We start from the raw sequence: 22,378 nt of genomic DNA, 5'->3' as shown, positions 1-22,378 counted from the left end.
AGAAGGGCAGCCCAGCTCCCGAGCACTTCTCTCCGACCGGAGCTGAGCCCACCGGGGCGGGTTCAGCGGAGTGGAGTTGGTGGCTCTTGGGCAGGGCTGCTCGTGCGCCCCTGGGCCCGGGAGGGGATTTGGGCAGACGGTGCCTGGCAGGGACCGGCTCTGAAGCGGGACCCCCGTGTGGTTTTTCGGACTGCGGGGAGACCAGCAGGACAAGGAGGGATCCTCTCAGCTGCATTTCCCACGGATGTCTCCAAGGGGCAGGCGGCATATGCCAATGATTTTAATAAATATTTTTTTTACGTAATATTATTACCGAACATAAATTAGGTTTTAATAGCCGTTTGATTACCCGGGGAGCTGCAGTGTGCGCGGGGATAGCCGCTCTGGGAGGAGCACAGCCGCCGAGGAAGCTCCGGATCCGCTCCCCATCTAAACTTCCTTGTCAGCGTCGGGACGGGGGGGAGGGGGTGTCTTTCCCTCCCTCCTCCCCTTCCCCTGGGTGTAGGTAACCCCCATCTCACCCCAGAAGAGAGCAGGGCCCCGTGTACCCTCATCTCCCCACCTAACTCCCTCACACAGGCTGGAGACAACTCTACTGATATCGAACACACGGGACAAAGCCCGAAAAACCCAAAGCGAAGGCTGGCCCTGGGGGGCGTAAGCGATGGACTCGGCCGGGTGTGAGGAGCAGAGGGCTCTCCCGGGCTACACAAGCTGCCGCTGAAGGCAGCGCAGCCACCGCAGGGCGCTCGGAGCCCGGCTCACAGTGCTGCCTCTTCGCAGGGCGTATTTCGGTGGCTTGACAAGGCCGAGCTTTTTCCACGATTTCCCGGCCGCCGTCACACTCGCCTTGGCGGTCCCGGTGCGGCATGCTGTGCCCGGAGAGCTGCTGTCCGGCGGCCCTGCACGGGCCGCTCCGCCGGCCGGGCCCCGTCGGCGCACGTGGAGCCAAACGCCGGGCTAGCATCCCGGCAAAGTCACCGCCCGGCGGCTCTCCGTCTCTCCCTGAATACGTCTGACAACCCAAACAGCTCTCTGGGCTAGAAGAATAAAAAGAAAAAAAAGAAAAAAAAAAAAAAAAAGAAAGAAAAAGAAAAAAAAAAAGACAGAGAGGAAGAGAGAGAAAAAATCTCAAAGGGGAAATGTGAGCTCTGGGTCATCACAACTTTCTTCTCTCCCAGGCTAGATGGAGGCTACCAAAAAGACGAAAAGACGGGAGGCAAGGACGATCTACGGCTCAAAGCAGCCGAGCTCAGAACCTGGTGACTGCGCTTCCACCTCCATCGCTAAACGCCCCGCTTTCTCAGTCTGTGGGGCAATGAGCTCCCCAGCCAGACACGCACCGGGCAGAGAGGGGTGAGCCCGAGGAAGGCAGGAGCCAGAGGAAGCTGTGCTCTCGCCGTCTAAATATCTTACTAAAGGAGATCTTCCCTTGCAGGTCATTTGGAGAATATGCATACCCTCACCCTTTTCTTTCAGCCCAGAGGCTTCCCAAAGTTTTAAGGGCTTTTGTGGCTTTTTTTTTTTTTTTTTTTTTTTTTTTTCTGGACGGGAGAGCCCAGCTGGATGGAATTCTCCTTTTCCAGTGACCAGCGGATGTTTTAAAAGAGTTCTTTTGCAGTTGCCGCTCAGCTCATCACATACCTTATAGCAGGTTTTAGAGAGCCTTTGGCATAAAAAGGAAACAGCTCGTGCAGTTTCAACACGTTTTATTATATTTCTGTATGCATTACTCTCAAAACATATCACAAGAAATGATGAAACCACTTAAACCTTCAAATAAAAAATCTGAAACAGTTTATGCTCACAATTGTACATATTTATAGTTAAGAAACATTCTTTATAAATACTGTTTCCTCTGTAGCAAGTTAATACCATAATTTAATTACAAATGGATAAATATGGTAACAGGTATTTACAGGAGGAAGGGCGTTATTACGGAAAAGCTAACGGCACGACGTTTATTTTTCCTCACAATCTTCCGAACAGGAACTAACAAATTGAACTTGCAAAAGCACTAAAACATCACATGTAAACCCAGCTAACAGAAAAATACATTCACAAGCGTTGTTGTTCGTGTGTGTGTCTGTGAGTAACAGAAGGGAGACTTTGGCACGGTATTTCTTCCCCAGTCTATAGTTGAAATGCAGTTTACAATCAAGTTGCCTCTTAAAAAGGAACACAATATTCAAGATATCACAATTACAAAAGAAACCATTTTTTTCCTTCCACGTTACTTTTTTTAAAGGGATGAACTAAAAAAAGAGAAGAGAAGGAAGTGGAGAGGGAGAGCAGGAGAAAAGAAAACAAGTCCATCATTTTCTCGAGGAGGGAGAAAGAGGGGGGAAAAAAAGAAGGAGAAAAGAAAAAAGAGGAAGAAGAAGAAAGGGACCAATCCGCGGTTTACAAACGGGACGAACTTCTATACACCGAGAATCCAGGAAAACCTCGTTCCCCACCTCGCCGGAGGAAGGAGAGGGCCGCTATATACACAGTTCGTGGGGCGGGAGGGCGCTGGCTGGTCCGGGCGGGGAGGCGCGGGGGCCAGAGGACTTTGAGTCTCTGATCTTTTGTCTGAAGACTCCAGAAGGAGAGTTTCTTTCCGCCGTCTTGAGAAGCTTTTAGCTGGGTGATGTGTTGGTGGCGCTTAGGCTTGTTTTTTCCCCTCTCTCTCTCCCCTTTCCGTTCCTCCGTTGATTTACTCGTTCTCTTATGTTTTTTCAGCACGTAGTTTTTAGAATTTTTTTTTTGCTGGTTCAAAATGTTCTCAAAAAGAAAAAAAGAAAAAAATCCAACCAATAAAAAAAAAGACGCGAAGGCGGGAGGGTGGTGGGAGATGAAGGCCCCCTGTCCCCATCCTGCTCGGCCGTCATTTCGCTGCCGGCGGGTGCGGCGGCATCTCCCGGCGCGTCTCCGGCGGGCTTGCTTGGTCCCTCCTGCCCGCCGCCACCGCCACCGCCGCCGCCGGGGCGGGGAGGGCGCGGCGGGGCCGTGCAGAGCAGTCCGACGGGGCCCTACACGTACCACTCGTTGAAGTTGGAGGAAAGGCCGCTGTGGCCGCCGCCGCCGCCACCACTGCCGCCGCCGCCGCCGCCCCGGTGCACGGCGGACACGGCCGCCGCCGCTGCCGCCGCCGCCGCCGCCGCAGGGGAGAGGTTGTTGGTGCTCTGCGACTCGGCGCTAGGGGACACCAGCCCCGGGGGGGTGGAGGATTCGTAGCCGGAGCTGGCGGCCGGGGAGGATTCGGAGCCTTGCGGGGACGACTCGTGCACCTGGGGGGCAAAGGCAACACGGCCGAGTGGAGGGGGGATGGGGAGGCCGCGGCCGCCCCCCGGGCGCGCCCCCCGCCGCCGGCCCGGCCCGCCGCCGCCCCTGGGCCCCGCGCCCGCCGCCCGCCGCCCCGTCGGGGCGCCCGGAGCGGGGCGGCCGCCCTCCCGCCTCCCGCCGCCGGCTGCGGGGCCGGGTACCTTCATGTGTTTCCGCAGGGAGCTGGGGTGTGTGTAGGACTTGTCGCACATCTTGCACAGGTAGGGCTTATCCGAGGTGTGGACGTGCATGTGCTTCTTGCGGTCGCTGCTGTTGGCGAAGCGCCGGTCGCAGCCTTCGAATTCGCACTGGAAGGGCTTCTCCCCTGCAAGAGAGCGGCGCAGCAGCGGAGTGAGCGCGGCCGCCCCCGCGCAAACCCCGCGCAACCCCGCGCCTAGTTTCCCCGCCCTCGCCCTCCTCTCCCCGTCGCTTCGTCCAGCAGCTTCCCAAACCAAGGGACCGGTTGTGTCCCGGTACCCGCAGAGTCGGAGGGCCGCATTGCTCACGCGCTGCCCTGAAGCGAGGCAACCCCCGTCCCTCACCTGGTTTTCCTACCAAAACCCCGGGGGTATCCCCGTCCCGGCATCTTGCCTGATTTTATTTCGACCGGTGCTGACACACAGAGCCAGCCCCGAAAGAGATTGAAGAAGAAAGACGATTAAGAAAAAAAAAGAAGCAAGCATCATCGAGCCGTTTCGCCTCGGTACCAAATCCGCTATCCTGTTAAACTGGAAACCATTACCGACAGATTTAAGGCCGGGCATATTGTTTCGTGTATGGATATTCGAGATAAACGCACATCCGCTGGGAAAACTAAACGTCTGTAAAATACTTCATTTAATTTTCATAGGGATTCCTCTCGCCCGGCTGCCAGGACTCCAAATGCCGGGGAGTAATTTGGAGGTGAGAACTCCACATTCCCCCGCCTTTGGAGGGGGAAGCATTTAACATTAAATTCCATTAGCACCTAAATTGTTTCTTAAAGACATCCGCTCAGACACAATGACTTCAGTGCGGGCATCTCATGCAAATACATTTCTCAAATTTTAAACCCTGTTAAAGCTCGTCTCGCACCTCGCATCGGGCTTAGCACTTGAGAAAACAATAGGCCTCGAGATTTTTAGCCTTTCTCCGGGTAAATATTTGGAGTGGAAGTCGCTAAAATATTTGGCCGTCTTTTATGAAATAGTCTGGCACGGTTTGAGCCGGCAGGAGTAGTAAATGAATAATAGATGAGGCGGGGAGGATGCGTTTATTTTTGTTACTCTTCAGCTCAGGCATTTTCCATCGGGAAAGCCTGGGCTCCCTCGACCCTCTTCCACCTGATTTGGGTGGAAGTTTCCGAACCTCAAATCCTCTGTTCCCTATTACATAATTTAATAAACTGTTGCAAAAACACCTTAAATCACATCGAGTGAGACTTTAAAAACAATTTTTTAAAAATGAGAACATTTTATTGCCTTGCTCACACCATTTAAATTTAATGGAAAGCATTCCCAGAAAGGGACTTTTTGCCACTTCTAACGGGATTTAGGACTAATGACTGATCTTGCACGTATTTATATAGTTTCTCTCTCTCCGTGTCCATACATAAAAGCCATGCTCACAAGCGCTGAAGTTGTACGCAAATACATTGCATAGAGCAAATGACTAGGGCGTTTCAAATGGATGGATGGATGGATGGATGGATGGATGGATGGATGGATGGACGGACGGATGTCCTCCCGTATTTTAGCAAGACGGCAAAATTTGGTTCACACTGTATTCCGCGTTTCTGCGGAAAGGCACCGCTGACCCTCAGCACGAATCTACAGCTCTCACCCTCAAACTAGAACAAATCAGTAAAATATCCTTTCGAAATCTGGAATGGAGGGGGGTGTATGCTGCTGGGGAAGAAACCAAAACAAACGCAGCAGTGTGATGGAGAGGGTTAAAAAATAAACTGGAAGCTTATTTTATCACTCTCCTAAATTAACATCACTCTGTCTGAGTATCTATCAGTTTACATATATATATATATATATATTTATATAGGCACGGGCAGAGGGAGGAAACCTGCCGAAAGAAACCCGAATTACCTGTGTGCGTCCTTTTGTGAATTTTGAGATTTTCTGATCTGGCGAAAACTTTTCCGCAGCCAGGGAAGGGGCAGGGGAAGGGTTTCTCTCCCGTGTGCACTCGGATATGATTGACCAGTTTGTATTTCGCTTTGAAGGGTTTGCCTTCGCGGGGACACTCCTCCCAGTAGCAGACATGGTTGCTCTGCTCGGGTCCCCCAACGTGCTCCACCGAGACATGGGTGACCAACTCGTGCATGGTGCTGAAAGTTTTATTGCAACTTTTTTTGGGGTTGTTCAGCTGTTCGGGGTCGATCCACTTGCAGATGAGCTCTTGCTTGATGCACTGCTGCCGCATGTAGCGGAAAAAGGCACCTGGGTGGTGATGGTGGTGGGCTGCCATGTTCATGCCCATATTCATATTCATGGGGCCGTACTGGTTGTGCAGCTGAGCCGCCGAGTAAGGGTCAGTCCTGGGGCTGGAAACCTGGCGGTACTGATCCGACCGGGCGAATACCTCCCCTGGCAAGCCCAGTCGCATCTGCCCATTGAGGACATTTTGGGAGGCGTGGGGGCCGTGCTGGTCGTGGATGCCCGGGAAGAGGAGGTGGCTCTGAGCGTCCGTGTGCGGATGGTGCAGGCTGCCGGCCGCAGGGCCGAAGATGCCGTGCTGTCCGCCGGCCGGCGACGAGTCTCCGAAGCCCCGGCTGCGAAACAAGAAGTCCCGGGTAGAGTTGAAGGGCGCCCCGGAGTAGGAGCCGACATGAGCGGCGTGGGGCCCCAGGGCGGCGGCGGGGTAACCGGGCGCCTGCGAGGTGAACGCCGAGCTCTGCCCGGGGGAGAGGTCGTGAGCGCCGGCGTTGAGCTTGAAGGCGCCCATGTGCGCCGCCGCCGAGTCCACGAAGCTGTTCTGCGCCGCCAGGCTCAGCTCTCGGTCCTGCATCTCCGCCGCGGCCGAGTGGTGGTGCCGGGCGAAGGTGCCCACTCCGAGGGCCGGGAACTGCGGGCCGGCGTCCAGCAGCATGGTCCGCGCCGCTTCGGGGACGCAGCCGCTGCCGCCGCTGCCGCCGCTGCCGCCTCCCCGCTACCGCCTCCGCCTCCGGGCTGCCTCCGCCCGCCCGCCCGGGCGCGGGGCCGCCGCCGCTCCGCTCCGCTTCCCCCCGGCAGCCGCCGCGTCCCCCCGCCGCCGCCGCCCGCTCCCGCACCGGCCCGATGCCGCCGCTGCCGCCGCCGGCGGAGTCGTATCCGGAGCCAGGCAGAGCAGAGTCCAAAGGCGAGCGGAGAACCAAAGTGTATTAAAGGAGCTGAGGCGGGGGCGGGCAGGGGAGGGGAGGGGGAGCAGGGGAGGGACGGGGCTGGGGACGGGAGGGGGGGCAAGGCTCGCCTCGCCGTTCCCTGCGGCACACACGCACGCACACACACACTCACACACACAGACCCGCGCACACGCCGCCGCCGCCCCCCCCGCTTCCTCCGCCGCCACCGGGATGTCAGCGCCGCCGACCCCCGCCCGCTCGGCCCCGCGCCGCTCCCCGCGTGGGCCGCGGCCCTCCCCGCCGCCCCGAGCCCCCTGCCGCTCCCGGGCCCCCGCTTCTCGTTTTATCCTCCGCCGGGCATTAGCGGTGTCTCTCACGGAGAAAAACTTGCAGCCGCGGGTTCCCACGGAGCGAAGGGACCCGGGGGGTGCCCCGCGCCGCCCCCGCCCGCCGCGGCGGAGGGGCGTGAGGAGGGGGGAGAGGAGGGGGCTGCCGGAGGCGGATTAAAAACAATAAGGGCGGCGGTGGGGGTGGGGAGGGGAGGCGGGGGGCGGGAAGGGGCCGGGGAGTGCCGGAGCGCCGCGGCCGGGGCGGCGGAGTTGCAGCCCCGCTCCGCCCGCGCCCTCGCTGCCTTTCCCTCTTCTGTTTATTTCGGTGGGCGCTGCTGAGGCGGCGGCTTTTTATTCCCCCCCTCCCCCTCTTTTTCTTCCCTCCCTCCCCCGGCCTCTCTCCTTCTCCCCGCCCGCACTGGCGGCTCCTCTCCCAACGCCGCCTTCACCCGCCGCCCGGCCGCTCTCCCGGCTCCCGCTCATTGGCCCGAGCCGCCCCGTCCATCCGGGCGTCCCCGGCCACCGGCTAATGGCGGAGCGGCCGCCCGGAGCCCTGCCCGCCCCACCGCCCGCCCCGCGCCCCGCCGTGCCACCGCCGATCGCCCCGCGGCCGCCCGGCCCCCGCCCGGCCCCGCACCGCACGGCCCCGCTCGGCGCCGGTGGCCGCCTTCAGCCCCGCACTGCCGGTGGCTTCTTGATTTTTTGGGGGAGTCGTCCCCCGCCCCCCCCCCTCCCCCGCGGCTAGGGGAAGGGGTGGTGTGGGGAGAGGCGCGCCGATCTCGGAAAATATCGATGTACGCTTTGGCATGTGATCCTGCCTCGGGAGGCAAACAAACAAAGCGAGGGGCTTAAAATATAACCCCTGCAGCCCCTTTCCCCATTTCGGCTAAAGCAGATGAAGCCCGTGATCGATAAAGGGAGCGAGGGGGGAATCAAATAAAAGTCACGTTGACGGGGCGACGGAGGCTGGGACAAAAAAAATCAAACCAAATAAAAATTAAAATATAAGAGGGAACGGTCGCCCTGGCTGTTTGGGTTTTTAAACCACTTATGTGGGAGCAGAGAAGTCGATCTGCGATATGCATGTGTTGTGAGTGCGTATCTGAGAGCAGATGCTTTAGGAGTTTTCCTTGTCTCTTCCCTTTCTTGAAAAAGAAACAAAAACAAACTCGAAAAAAAATCCCCTACCCAAAACCCCACCCTGCCATTGTTATTTGGAAACCGGATTCTTACATGGCAGGAATAAAAAAGCATAAAGCCGGCACACAAGCACCCGCACACACACAGAGCAAACAAGTCCTCTTCCCCTCCCCCTCCAGTAAATACACGTCTGGCCCCTGATTCGGTTTGTTTTGTAGTGGCTGAAAAATAATCATCTTGGGGCCAGCAGCTCACCAATAAATAAGGCTTTGTAAAAATCAAAGCCCGGCATAACATTTGCAGTCTTAACCAGCCTGCACGAAACCTTGCATCTCCAAACCCATCAGTTCTGTGCTTGGCGGAGAAGCAACCCAAAATATAGGGGTTTTTGTGGTTTGCGGGGTCTTTTTGAAATTCTCCCTTCGACATTTCTCCTATGATTCCTCATGGCATTAAATCCCATATCAGACGCAGGCAGGCTCAAACCTGGACCCACAGCGTCCAAGCAGGGGTTTTACAAGGAGAGATGATAGATGGATAGATGGATGGATGGATGGATGGATGGAAGGAAGGAAGGAAGGCAGGCAAAGGTAACACTGCCTACCAACTAAGGTCTTTCCCATCATTGTCACTAAATGGTTAAAATATTTCCAAGACTGTCCGAAAGTGTTTGAAATGCGCCAGTACCGGACATTAGTCTTTGAACAAGGCGAAATTGGGAGGAAGTGGGATTCCTTCTAATCTGAGATAGGCAGTAGGAGATAAACCGAATATTAATGCAGAGCTGCACCTCTGGTGCCAACAGCCCTTTTCTCTTTGCTCGCTGTCATTCGGTCCTGCCTTTGCAGGCAGGAGTGTCTGCTCACCAGATCTTGCCTTTCCAGGCTGTAGCTTGGGAGCATATGCTGTCCTTGTCCTGACCCCCCAGGCTCCCAGGAACAGACCGCGAACAAATTCTATTTTCCTTCTCTGAAAAGATTTCGAGGCGGAGGTCTGAGGAGAGTCCTCCGTTACTGAGGATTTCAAGAGCCCAAGCTGAAGAGGAAAGCTTGGTCTCCGGCATCGTCTGCTTCCAGATTAGTGAAAAAAAATCACACAGAAAACTAGACGTCTGAATACACTTCCCCCCCCCCCCCCCCCCCCCCCCCCCCCCCCCGATTTAAAAGAAGTTACTCCATCTGAGACTGGAAAAAGAACGAATATGTGCAAGAAAATTCGCAGTTTCAAAACGGTTTTCGAAAAAAAAAAAAAACCCAAAGGTGATTATTCTTACAAATATCTACCTTCTGGATTTCCCCTTGTTTTTCTTTCCTTCCTTTCTCCGTTTTTTCTCTTTCTTTCTTTCTTTCTTCTTTCTTTCTTTCTTTCTTCTTTCTTTCTTTCCTTTCTTTCTTTCTTTCTTTCTTTCTTTCTTTCTTTCTTCTTTTTCTTTCTTTCTTTCTTTCTTTCTTTCTTTCTTTCTTTCTTTCTTTCCTTCCTTCCTTTCTTTCTTTCTTTCTTTCTTTCTTTCTTTCTTCTTCTTCTCTTCTTTTTCTCTCTTTTCCTCTTTCTCTCTTTCTTTCTTTTCTTTCTTTCTTTCTTCTTTCTTTCTTTCTTTCTTTCTTTCTTTCTTTCTTTCTTTCTTTCTTTCTTTCTTTCTTTCTTTCCTTCTTCCTTCCTTTCCTTCCTTTCCTTCCTTCCTTCCTTCCTTCCTTCCTTCCTTCCTTCCTTCCTTCCTTCCTTCCTTCCTTCCTTCCTTCCTTCCTTCCTTCCTTCCTTCCTTCCTTCCTTCCTTCCTTCCTTCCTTCCTTCCTTCCTTCCTTCCTTCCTCTTCCTTCCTTCCTTCCTTCCTTCCTTCCTTCCTTCCGAATTCCTTCCGAATTCCTTCCGAATTCCTTCCGAATTCCTTCCGAATTCCTTCCTTCCTTCCTTCCTTCCTTCCTTCCTTCCTTCCTTCCTTCCTTCCTTCCTTCCTTCCTTCTTTCCTTTCTTTCTTTTCCTTTCTCTCTTATTCATTTTTTCTCTTCCTTTATTATTTTGTCTCCTTTTTCTTTCTTTTTCTTACCTTCTTTTCCGCATTTCCTGCCTCCCCTCCCCTCGCCCCTCGTTCTGCCTGCTCAGCGGTGCCGGCATCGGGGCACTTTCGGGGGGACGCAGTGAATTCCAGCCGGAGCCCCCGCAGGCTGGCCACTCTCTGCTATTCTTCCAGGGCTCCAGCCCTACTCTCTCTGCAGGAAACAGAGGAGCTGATCCAAGTTCAAAGTCACGTCGCCGTCCCTCCTAAGAAGCGCTTTATTTGCCTCTGAACCGCAAAACCCCTTTCCCCCATGTCACAGGGTAACAAGGGAAGAGAGCGAGGCAGGAAGGGAGGAAGGGAGGAAGGGAGGAAGGGAGGAAGGGAGGGGGGCAGAGGCACCAGCAGCCAGCCCCGCACTCTCTCGTCGGGCCACGGCCACGAACACAGCCTGCGGCTCACGGCAGCTTTCGAGGGAGGAAAGCAAGCGGTCACACAAAGTCGGTGCTAAACCGTTTTATTGAAAGAAGTTTTTCAACAGGTTTCTGAAGGTGCCAGACCTGCAGAGCAAACGTCAGCCTTGCCGGGAAAGCTTTCCCGTCTTTGTAAGTTTTCCGAAATTCGCTTTAAAACTGCTCTTCTCTTGTTCTTACCGGCTGGTGATGCGGAAGGAGCTGGGGGGGGAGTGTGGAGGGGGGGACGTGGGACGAGGAGAGAGCAATTTCTTGCTTCCCCTGGACTGTATATACCGTCTTCCCCTTCTAGCCCCTTTTCCCGAGAGGTGTCACCGCCCTCAGGGGAGGCTCCGGGCCCCTTTTCTCCATCCCCCCCTCCCTGGGAGCCGTGGGTGCCGCAGTGGACTCTGCCCATAGGAGGACGCGGGTGGCGATGGCCTCGTCGGGAAAAAGAGGTGGAAGGACCCACCGGAGACGGGTGTGTTCGAGTGTGTGTGTATGAGAGAGAAAGGGAAAGGGGGAAGAGGGTGTCTTTCCCCCAAAAGTCAGCCTTCCCACGGAGTAAGGGGAGGAGGTGCGGGGCAAGGAGGGGGAGTGCGGCTGGCCCGCAGCCTGGGGAGAAGAGGCCAGTTGAGCAGCATCACTTGCACCGTTGTCTGTATCACAGACACTCATAAATTCAACAAGCTCATCAACAGGATATTAAGTTGCAGGTTACCTTTGATGGTGCCGATCCGAGCCACTTCTAGGCCGTTCGACCTATGACCCGTGAAGACCACATGTGTTGTGCTGTAGCCTCCCTCTGTAAAACACACACTTCGAGACAAAAGTTCTTTGTCAGGCTCTACCGGCAGAGTAATGTAAAAGAAAAAGGGGAAATAATGAAAATCTCAGCCAAAGCTGTAACTTTTAAATGCTTCTTAAAAAAATAAAAAAGAAAGAAAAAATAAAAGAAAAATACGCTAGGCAGGGCAGGGACAGGAGGAAGGAGCACCTCGCTTTCGTGCCATGAATATTTATTGTTCCTTCAGTTGCACTTATATATATATGTATAAAACCCCGCTCTCGGCGGTAATGCCGTGAGATGGGGGGGGGGGGGGGCGAGGAGCACTGTAGCGCTTTTTTCCAGGACGGAAACCTCCGATGCCTCTGCCCTGCCCCGCTGCGGCTGAGGGATGCGCACAGACGCGTATTTTGCGCGCCCTGCCCCGCTGCGCCGCTCACTCTGCAGCCAGCACAGACCCGGCGCAACGCCCCCAAAATGGGGTCTGCTGCAGCACTGCCGGGTTTTATTAGATGCACCTTTTTCCATCTGGAGATGCCCATATAAACGTTAGAGGCAGGGGAGAAGCGTCCCAATAAAGCGCGATGGACTTTGTAATACAATTTATGCTGTCATTCATAAATAACAATGCCATATGGTAACCATATTGCTTATACAAGTAAAGCCGTCAAAGTGTCACTATTTGATTTATCTCAACAGCTTCTTCCAACGGTGACGTTCAGAGAGAGGGGAAGTGGGGGGGGGAGAGAGAGCAGAGCAAAATTTGGCCTGGGTTTCCTGAGACCGCCTCTCTCTTTATCTCTTTCTTTCTTTTCTTTTTCTTTCTTTTTCTTTCTTTCAATAGATAGATAGATAGATAGATTGAAGGATGGGGTTTTTTTCCTTATTTTGTCCCTATTTGAGCAAACCCCAAAAGGGATGGCCACTCTTTCCCTCTTTCCCTGGCGAGGTGCGCGCTGAACACGACAGTCCCGAAACTTAATGCTCGTGAGTCTCTGTCCCAAAGGTGCGGCGGGTCCCGACCCCGACAGCCCCTAGCCCCTACGTCGAATCCTTGTGTCAGTCTCGGGTTCCCGCTTGGATGCACAGAGCAACGACATTTGGCACAGGAGAAGTATAATTTTTAAGGGTATAAAATACCCATCTGCTGAACCCCTCCAGAAAGGAGTGGTGAGGAGTCTCAGTGCCATATCGCTACTCTCTTTCCCTTTCGTGCCCCTGGGCAGCCTCCCGCTCCCGGCCGAGGTCCCGGTGCCTCCGTGCTATCCCCCTGACGGGACAATGAGGAGGGTACCGTGGGTACTTCCTGCCCGTGTGGGTCCCCACGGGGCTGAGGCTCGGGACGCTCCCTCCTGCTACGGGCGGAATCCAGGTCCGATGGCGCATGTTTGCGGAGAGACCCGTGCCACAGGCTCCCCCGAGCAGCAAAGCAGCCCCACGAGCGTAGAAAGTCACCCGTGACGGGTCGGGGGGAGGATAGGCTTTTTTAGCATATTTGAGGAGACTTGGAGGTCTTGTCGAGGAAAGCGTCAATCGCGCTCCCTTTCTAGTGGTTCCCCAGAAGAATGTTTTACACGTTATAAAATATTGCTCCGCGCTCCCTAACTATCAATAAGATGTGCACTAAAGACGATTGTTTGTAAATGGTGTTCATGATCATTAGCATATATTTACATAATGCAGCTCACAGCACAGCGTTTTACAGTTAAACACCTCCTAAAGCCGATAGCCCGATCTCAGTTTAAAGAGGAAGCTTTACGAAATAAATTTGAAGGCTTCCAGGCTTTCACCCCGCCTCTGCAGCCTCCCCCGAAGTCCCTTGGCAGGTTTGCCGGCGAGCGGAGCACTGCGGGAGGGCTCTGCAGCCGGCTCCGCCGCGGAAACAGGGCGCGTTCCGACCCCCGACGGGTGCTGTCGAGGTGTGTGGGGGGGCCGTGGGGGTAGCACAGCACGCCTCCCTCTGCTGCAGCCCCAGAGGGCAGCGGCAGCCTGGGCCTGAGCTGGTGTCGGTAAGTTAATGGGCTTTAAATTCTTCACGGCCCTTTTGGAGCTGGCAGTGTTCAAAATTGTCCCTGCGCGGGCAGCCACCTTCGCTTCCCGGCGATTGCAGCTAGTCCTAAAAATATGAGCGAATTTCCACGTGAGTCTCCATCAACCCCTCCCTCCCCACAGTCACAGGTCAGCTGCCTATTAGCCAGCTATAAAATATTTTCATTGTTTTATAGCCTCTCATAAAAAGAAATTGATCGGGGTATATATTTGAATTAAGACATATTAAATCGATGACAGATACACATCACCTGCGTTTAACAGGAGAGGGACAAGGAGGCATGTGGAAGGTTCCAGGGAGCTATGATACTTGTTCCCCTCCGCAGCATCTCCCATCACACCATTCCATCTCTGGACCTTGGTCCAGCAACACACCCAGAATTTGGGGAGGAGGGAGGGCACTATTTGGATGAATGTACAGAAAATATACGTATATAAATACCCGTAGAGTCGTATGGCTAGTTCGCGTGAAGTTTTTACTGTGCAATAAAACCATCGAGCAGCCGCTTTAAAACCCAGGGATCATTTATTCCCGTTCCTTGCCTTGCAGCATCACTGAAACCCCCACCGCGGCCACGCGAGCCGGGAGCATTGGCTCGTCTCCGGGGGGCGAGAGAAGGGAGGGAACCGGCGTGTCTCGCTCCCCCTTGAGCTCCCCCTAGAGCCTCTCACCCCCCTTCTGGCAGCCGTGGGCCAAATCCTGCGAGTTTTCCCCGCGTGAGTAGCGGCGGGAGGTACGGAGGAGTAGGGGGGGAGGGGGGGGCGGCTGGAGCTTGGCCCAGGAAATGCCGGAGCAGCACGGGGCTTCCTTTGAACGTGGCTTGGCACAGGGAAGCGGCCAAGACGCACAGATGTAGTTTCGTCAAGGGGATTAGGTGGCCGGGGAGAGCCGGAGGTGTGTGTGGGTCCATTGGCATCCCCCACCCCGTTTCTTCTCCTAGAGAGGCGGAGAAGCGTCCCTGGCTGCCCCGCAGGCAGCGAAGGGCAGCCAGCCTGCCTGCATTTTCCAGGAGCGCGAGAGCTCAAGGCATTTCCAGGGGGACCAACAGCCTGAAGAAAGCAGATGACATATCAATAAAAGCTACTTCTCCTCCCACAGAAAAGTCAAGATAATGCTCCTTTCCCCTTTTGGCTTGCAGGGAAATCCCGGCCTTTACTAGTCAACCCCCTCGAAGGGCAGCATCCTTTGCGCCGAAGGGCCAATTTCGGCACTCCACAAGGAGCTTCACTTTCGAGGACCAGCACACCCCGCACCCCAGGGGCGGTCCCATCGCTGTCACCGCCCGTCCCTTACTTCTGCCCCCTTTTAAGAGAGCTTCCACTTTTCCTGCCTTTTTGTCTACGGCAGCAGCTGAGGGCACCCACCAGCGGGAGACTCCCCCATTTCCCAGCCTATCGCCCCCCTCCCGTTACGACATCCTAAAGAGTCGAGAAGCATTTATGCTCGGAGCCAGTATCACTGCGGCGGTTTCATCTCTACTTCGCCGTTGCTGAATTAGGGCTGAAGTGGATGCAGCTGCCTGGAGTACGGCTGGCGGACCCCCGAGGGGCGTGGGGTGGCTCTTCCCATGGGATGCCCTGGGAAGCCGCTGCGACAGGAGAAAGCCCCAAAGCAGCAGCGAGAGCAGGCTCCCGAAACTTCGCTCTAACATGTGCCACTTGCCCCCCTCCTCCTCCTCCCCTCCCCGCTTACTTGTTTATTTTCTAAAGGAAAGGAATCCCAACCCCCGCCGTCTTCTTTTTAGGAAAACTTTGGCCGCCTTCCCCTAGTGTTGCCTTGGGCATGAGTACACACAGCCTCGGCCTCGCGTGGGTGTGGGGTTGCACACGTTGTTGCATGAGGGAGTGCTTTCCCGCCTCATCCATGAATGAACGTGGCCCTCCAAAAAAAGAAAAAAGGAAAGGAAGCCGAGCGCAGAGCCGGGCAGCAGCCGCGCGCGTGGGCTGCCGCCAGCCGAGGAGAGAAACCCCACGGCCCCGCAAACGTAAACACGGCGGAGCATCGGAGCAGGGCGCCCCGTCCAGTGCTTGGGGAGCAGAGGCAGCTGCTGCCCGCTGCTGCCCGGTGCTGCCGGCGGGGGGCGGCGGGGGAGGCGCCGGGTGCGCCCCGTCGGGCCCCGCGCGAAGTTTTGCAAGTGCAACTTCGGGGGGCGGCGCGGGGGGGCCCGGGGGGGCGGCGGGGGCGGATCCCCGCTGCGCCGGCGGCCTGAAAGGGAGCCAATCGCGCGGCCCCGGCCGCTGCCAATCATCGCCATCCGTCCAATCCCTCCGGCGCGGTGTCCGAGCCGTATTCCCCAGCGCGCCGCCGGAGTGTGGTGAGGGCTCTGCCAATCGCGGGCGGGCAGAGCGGGGCCAGGGATGCGCGGGGCTCGGAGCGCAGACAAAAGAAGTTAAAGAGCCGCTTAATATATACATGTTTTTGAAGGCGGGTAAAGGGAAAAAAATAACAACAGCGAGCGTAGATGGGCTTGGCTGTGTCGTTATGGAGCCCCCTTTGAGCAAGAGGAACCCGACACTGAGATTAGCGGATTTGGCAGCGGCTCAGCCCCATCCTCACCAGAACATGACAGGCTTCCCGGGGCTGGGGAACCACCACGTCCACCCCCACCACGCGGCCCACCTCCACCCCGGGGACGCGGGCGGCGACCCCGGCGGCGCCCTCACGCCGCTCGGACCCGAGCACATGGCGCAGCCCGCCGCCCTCAAGCTCACGCCCGAGGCGCTCACCGCCGCCGCCGCCGCCTTCGCCGCGCCCGCCGCCACCACCACCGCCGCCGCCGCCGCCACCGCCGCCGCTGCCACCACCGCTGCCGCCTACGCGCCGCCCGCCGCCGCCCTCCCGGGATACCCGTCGGGGGGGGCGGCGGGCCGGGACTTCCTCCTGCGGCGGGAGCTGCCCGCCACCGCCACCGCCGCCGCCGTGCACGGGGCGCTGGGCGAGCAGCACCCGCCCGCCAGCTCCCCCCACCTTCCGCACCCGCCACCTCACGGCGTCTTCATCTCGGCCGCCGGCACCTACGGCGCGACCGACGGGGCGCACGCCGCCTTCCCGCCGCCGCCTCCCGGCGAGCAGGGCGCGCCCGCCGGCCGCCACCCGCCGCTCAACGGGCAGATGCGCCTGGGGCTGGCGGCCGCCGCCGGGGAGCTCTACGGGCGCGCCGAGGCGCACTACGGGGCCGCCGCCGCCTCCTCCTCCTCGGCTTTGCAAGGCTACGGCTCCGTCAACCTCAACCTGGCGGCGGCCGGCCACGGGCACCCGCACCACCCCCATCCCCACCACCACCATCATCACCACCATCACCACCATGCCCACGTCGGGGCCGCGGCGGCGGCGGCGGCTGGGGCCTTCCTCCGGTACATGCGACAGCCCATCAAGCAAGAGCTGATCTGTAAGTGGATCGACCGGGAGCCGCCTCCTCCACCTCCGCCGCCGCCATCGGGCGGTAGGAAGCCTTGCTCCAAAACTTTCAGCACGATGCAGGAGCTGGTGAGCCATGTCACCGTGGAGCACGTCGGTGGGCCCGAGCAGAGCAGCCACGTGTGCTACTGGGAGGAGTGTCCCCGCGAAGGCAAGCCCTTCAAAGCGAAATACAAACTCATCAACCACATCCGAGTGCACACGGGAGAGAAACCCTTCCCTTGTCCCTTCCCCGGCTGCGGGAAGGTCTTCGCTCGCTCCGAAAACCTCAAGATCCACAAGCGAACTCATACAGGTGGGTTGTTCCCCCCCCCTCCCCCCCCGCAAGGGTTTCCTTATTTTTTTTTTTCTTTTTTTCCTTTTCCTCCTCTTTTCCTCCTCTCCTACGCACCGCCGGACATGTGACTTTTTCATGAATAAGTAATTCGGCAGCACACGGGCCACGCACACACAGCTACGTACACGCACCCGGCCCCTCTGCCCTGCACACACGTGTCCCGTCCCCCCCCTCCAACCCCCCCTCATCTTGGGCAGCTCCCTCCCCACCCCCTCCGCTACCCACCTCCCCACATCCCGGCACCACCGGATAAATACACCGATTAATAAATAACGCAGAGCCGGGGGAAGATGAGCAGCAGCCCCTGCGGAAGAGCGAGGAGAGGATGAGCACCCGCCGTCCCTACTCCCACCGCCCTTGTCCGGGGCGCCCTGGGGACTCACCCCGCGTCTGGGAAGCGCTGCGCTTTGCCACTTCCCCCCCGCCACGCCGAAGGACGGCGGTTCTGCTTTTCCTGCCGCTTCTGTCGGCGGGGACGGAGCCGGGCGGGTGACGCTTGGCCCGACGGAGATGGGGCCGCGGGGGCTCTTGGGGGCGCAGTTCCCCTGCGCTGCGGGCGGCGGTGGCGGTGCTCGCGTCTGCCGGTACTACCGGACTATCGGGCTGCCCCTGTGACCGGCGCTCCTGGGGCTACCCGCGTTCCGAGGCTGTCCCTACTACCGGGACCAACGATACTGCCGGGTGTACCCCCCCGCCTGGGCTACCGATATTGCGGAACTACCGGGGATGCTGAGGGCACTGCCGGGGCTGCCCGTACTGACGCCGGTCCCGAGGCTGCTGGTGCCGCCTGGGCTGCTCCCGCCTGCGGCAGTACCGCGGAGTCGGAGAGCAGGGAGCGAGGCAGGGGAAGGCTCCCACCGGAGGACGCTTCCCTCTCTTTGTGGATCTGAGAAGGAAACTTCAAAGTCGCCCCGACTGCTCGGCGGGGTACGGGAGGAGGGAGCGGCACCGGGAAATGCCCCGGGGGACAGGCGGGGACCCCTGGAAGGGCTTGGGGTGTGTTTGAGCCCTTGAGTATTTCCTTTTTCTTTTACTTTTTTTTTTTTTTTTTGGTTGTTGTTGTTGTTGTTGTTTCTTCTTGTTTGGTTTTTTTTTTGTTTGTTTTTTTTTGGTTTGGGTTTCCCCCCCACTTTCTCCTCATTCCTCGCCACTCCTGAAATACGCATTTCCATCTGGGTGTAAAACTCTGCCGAAAACGAACGAAGCCGGGATTTATAGTGGCAGACAAATATTATTCCTTGGAGGATACTTAAGGAAGTGGAGTTGCCGTAATTGCTTTCTTGATTTATTGTGTGCTGCTCGGGAAGAGAAGCGGCGACCGTACAACGTGTTGTTCCGATGTAAAACCAAATGGCCCATGGCTGAAAGGATTATAGATTTTTATCTCCAGAATATGTCAGGCATGAGCCCATATGTAGCAGCGGAGCCCTGAGGGTGCCCAGTGCTCTACACCCTGAGCCGCGGATGGTGGGGGGGCGGGAATTTCTCCAGGGGGGAGGGGGGCGGAAGGTCTGACACTTTTTGTTGTTGTTGTTGTGTTAATGATACCGCGGAATGAGTTAGCTGGAGGCCCGTGGTTTTGTCATCTACAGCCTTCTCCACCTGCCTTGGTTTGAAAAACAAAACTTCACCGCGGACTTCTCTGGGCTCCTCAACTCCTTACCCATCTCAGCTGCAAGGTGCAGGCGGGAGGGAGGTGGGAAGGAGTCCGGGAGAGGCTTATGAGGAGGCAGAGAGATTCAGCGGGAAAAAGAGCCCCACCAAAACCCAAATACGGATCAGGCACAGTTTGCAGCTCTAAGATGAGGTCGAGCATTGCCCCGAGGCAATTCGTGGGACGTGGCTTCTTGCAAGGGGTATTTGGAGAAGTTTTCAGCTTGGGGCTACCCGTAGTCCTCGGGAGGGTGTCCGTGCGTGAGCCCACAGGGAAAGGCTGTATCCACGCAGAAGGGGTCGTTGCAACAAAGCGGCCCTCGGGGGTCGGGGTGGGGGGCAATAGCCCACCTCGAATGACAGGTCGGCCCAGGGGATAGGAGTCTTTCCCTACTCATTCCCCCACCACGCACTTGAGTGAACAAGGGATCCCAAACTTTCTGCTCCTTCCTATCGGATTAATTACTGTAATTTTGCCGCCTCAGATTTATTTTAGTCATGTGTAGCCTGGGAGGAGGGGAGATTTGCAAACTATTCGTCTATTATGGGCATTTGGCATGCGGGTGTGTGTGTGTGTGTGTGTGTGGAATAATAATACCGTAATTGTATCATTAGGCGATTTTGCGTGTTTCTGGTAATCCTGCAAGAAGAAGAGTATTTCAATAACTCAGGAGGCATTTGTTGTTTGGGGTTTTCCCCTTTTTTTTCCTTTTTCTTTTTTTTTTTCTTTTTCCTCAAAAGCATCACCCCGGGGGCTGCATACCACTCTCTGCAGCTACTGCTCCATTTTGGGGACAAATCACTGTTCGTTCCCACACCGGGTGCATTCTAGCGGGAATAGGGACCCCATCCCTCCCGCAATTTTGCTGTCCCCTCGCCAAAGACGATGTTCAGGACGGTCAGGCTTCCTTCCAACGATTCCCAGACCCTCCAAAAAAAGTGACCCCAAGCCCCATCTGTGCCCCTCCCCGCCCCCGGCACTGCTACTGCCGGGAGGAGTTAGGGGACGACGCCCGGCATCTCGCCCCCTTCCGTGGGTTGAAACCACCTACAAATGGTTAAACTCTGACGTGGTGCCCTCGTCAGCATAACGGGGACACACCGGGACCTTCCCCGCTCCTGGATTTATGGGGAATTTTATCTTCGCGATCTGGAGTCTGGCGAGGGTGTCCGCGCGTGAACTCAAGTGGAAAGACACTTCCCTAAAATCCCGACAGAGTGGACGAGGTTTGGTCCAGCTGGTCGGAGCATTTCTCAGGGGGCTGCGCTTCGGGCTCTGCGGGCTCTGCGGGTCACGGCCAGCAACAGAATGTGTGAACCTTCATTCTTGGGGTAACACAGATAGAAACTGCGCAAAACCTCCAGTAGATTCGCTTTGTTTTCCCGGAAGAAATAATAGTAATTAATGAACAAACGAAGTGACCGGAAAATTGTCTCGGGGGCATGCAGACGTTTTCATGCACTTAAACCCCACGAGGCACAATTTTAATTTTAATTTTTTTCTCCTCACACTTTTTTTTTTTTTTAAGATAAACTTGCACTTTCTTGTGCTACCACTTTGGTGGTGGGGAGCCGATTTTAATTGAACAAATTGATGCATAAATAGGCTATGGAGGTGTATGTTTCTATAGTAACAGCCAAGAAATTGCTTCTAAAAATAAAAATAGTTTTCTAATTTCCATTATTATTTTGTTAAATAATAAACGCGATACAATCTTCCAAACAGGAGGAGCAGTAAAAGTTGCTTGGCAATAAGGAGAAAATGTCCACCGAGAGAGCTGCTGGGTTGTTATTTCTGAGCCCTCAGAGCAAAACAGCTCTGAAAATATGCATCAGCCATGTCTTAACCGACTCAAGGGTCGCTATAGTCATGACGAAGATTATCAGTGCAGGTCTGCCTGTGCTGGACTCACGTGTAGCATGATAGAGGAAGAAAAACTTGCTGTAAGAAGCTTCAGTACAGGGATCTGGCACTTTTTTCTTTTTCCTCTGGTGTCTCAGTAATAGGCATTTGCCCAGCTCTATTCGGGAACTATGGGGAAGGGTCGGTCCGGGAACTATGGGGAAGGACACGGCTATACGTACCAGAACATATGTATTCCAGGGTATGCTACATGAGACAAGAGTGCGTGAGAAAGGTATGCCAGGCTAACCGCCCCGGGCTGATTTTCACAACCCCTTTAACTGTTAAGTAATGCGTAAAAACTCTTAAAGTAGATCATCCGCACACATTCAGACCCAAACTTGCCCAGGGTAGCCAGCTACGGTAACAGCAGTCTGCTACCCTCGTCTCCGGTGTCTGGGTTGGTCCCCGCAGCTTGTAGGTTCCCAGTCCGGGCTGCGGGGTGCTCCCTCTTTGTATCGGGATGCTTAAACAGGTGTTACTTTTATTTCCCCTAAACTAATTATTCCCCCAGCGCAGTGCCCACTGGGAAAGGATTACGCAGGAGATGTGCCAGGCGAGCCGGGCTGCCGGCAAACGCCAGCCCTCGCAGGCAAAGGCATTGAGAGGTTTTGTTTGGGCTCGGTCATTAGAGCGGTAATGAAGGTTTCTCGTGTGCGAGGGGAGCGCCGCAGAGGGCAAACAAGGCCGAGGGGGCCCTGCCGCCGCCAGCCCGGGACTCCGGGCCTGAGGGCTGCCAGCGACGTGTGACAGGCAGCAAAACATGGGGAAAAAGGCGGAAACCTCGGGCATGTCACGACTGTCGTGAAGGGGGAGGAAAAAAGGGAAAGGGGAGGAAAAGGAGGGAAGGGGAAGCTTTACCGTTGCTGCTCACCCCCGGAGGCCGCGCTGCGGAGGGGCTGCGATGCGGCGGGCGGGCTGCGGGCAGGGCCGGTAACGGTGCCGTTGCTGTGTCTCCGCAGGGGAGAAGCCCTTCAAGTGCGAGTTCGACGGCTGCGAGAGGAAGTTCGCCAACAGCAGCGACCGCAAGAAGCATTCCCACGTCCACACCTCGGACAAGCCCTACTACTGCAAGATCCGCGGCTGCGACAAGTCCTACACCCACCCCAGCTCCCTGCGGAAGCACATGAAGATCCACTGCAAGTCCCCGCCGCCCTCCCCGCCGCCAGGCTCCCAGGGCTACGCGGCGGCGGGGCCCCCCGACGGCCCGCTGCCCCCCGAGGCCGACCCGGCCGCCGAGCCGCCCCGCGGCCGCGCCGCCGCCCTCTCCCCGCCGGTCACCAACCTCAGCGAGTGGTACGTCTGCCAGGCCGGGGGGGCTCCCCGCCGGCCCCGCACCCCCTCCAGCCGCGACACCTCCCCGGCATCCGAGGAGGACGAGCCCCACAGGACCTCGGGAGGCAGAACTGCTCCCTAGGGCCGTGCCGAGCCGTGCCAAGCTGCCGGTGGCCCCGGCCCCACTGCACTGGCCCGGGCCGCAGCGGCAGCCACCTGGCAGGGGGGGCTGCCGTGGAAGTGCCATCAGGTTTGACTCGCGCTATTTATTCCATGTATGAAACCCTATGGTGTTTGTACAGTAACTAATTTAATTAAAGAGACTCGGACCTTTTTTTTTGGTAAGAAAAAGCATTAATAACGCCAGGCTGGGCCGTCCCAGTCACCCGAGCTGCACAATTTTGCAGGGGGACAGTGCCAAGG

General features: G+C 56.6%; 2 protein-coding genes across 2 annotated transcripts; one reads left to right on the top strand and one right to left on the bottom strand.

Moving 5' to 3' along the window:
* Nucleotides 1-3,014: 3,014 nt before the first annotated feature.
* Nucleotides 3,015-6,387, bottom strand: ZIC2 (Zic family member 2; the record flags this gene model as incomplete). The annotated part of the gene is made up of 3 exons (XM_082279331.1): nt 3,015-3,272; nt 3,468-3,631; nt 5,385-6,387. 3 exons carry the CDS (start codon nt 6,385-6,387, stop codon nt 3,015-3,017), a joined length of 1,425 nt encoding a protein of 474 aa, XP_082135457.1.
* Nucleotides 6,388-15,782: 9,395 nt separating this feature from the next.
* Nucleotides 15,783-22,097, top strand: LOC309571662 (zinc finger protein ZIC 5-like; the record flags this gene model as incomplete). The annotated part of the gene is made up of 2 exons (XM_082279357.1): nt 15,783-17,082; nt 21,643-22,097. 2 exons carry the CDS (start codon nt 15,783-15,785, stop codon nt 22,095-22,097), a joined length of 1,755 nt encoding a protein of 584 aa, XP_082135483.1.
* Nucleotides 22,098-22,378: the final 281 nt, after the last annotated feature.

Source organism: Coloeus monedula (genome assembly GCF_965178545.1).
Source record: "Coloeus monedula genome assembly, chromosome: 3".
NCBI lineage: Eukaryota > Metazoa > Chordata > Aves > Passeriformes > Corvidae > Coloeus > Coloeus monedula.
This window is presented reverse-complemented; position numbering and strand designations above follow the sequence as displayed.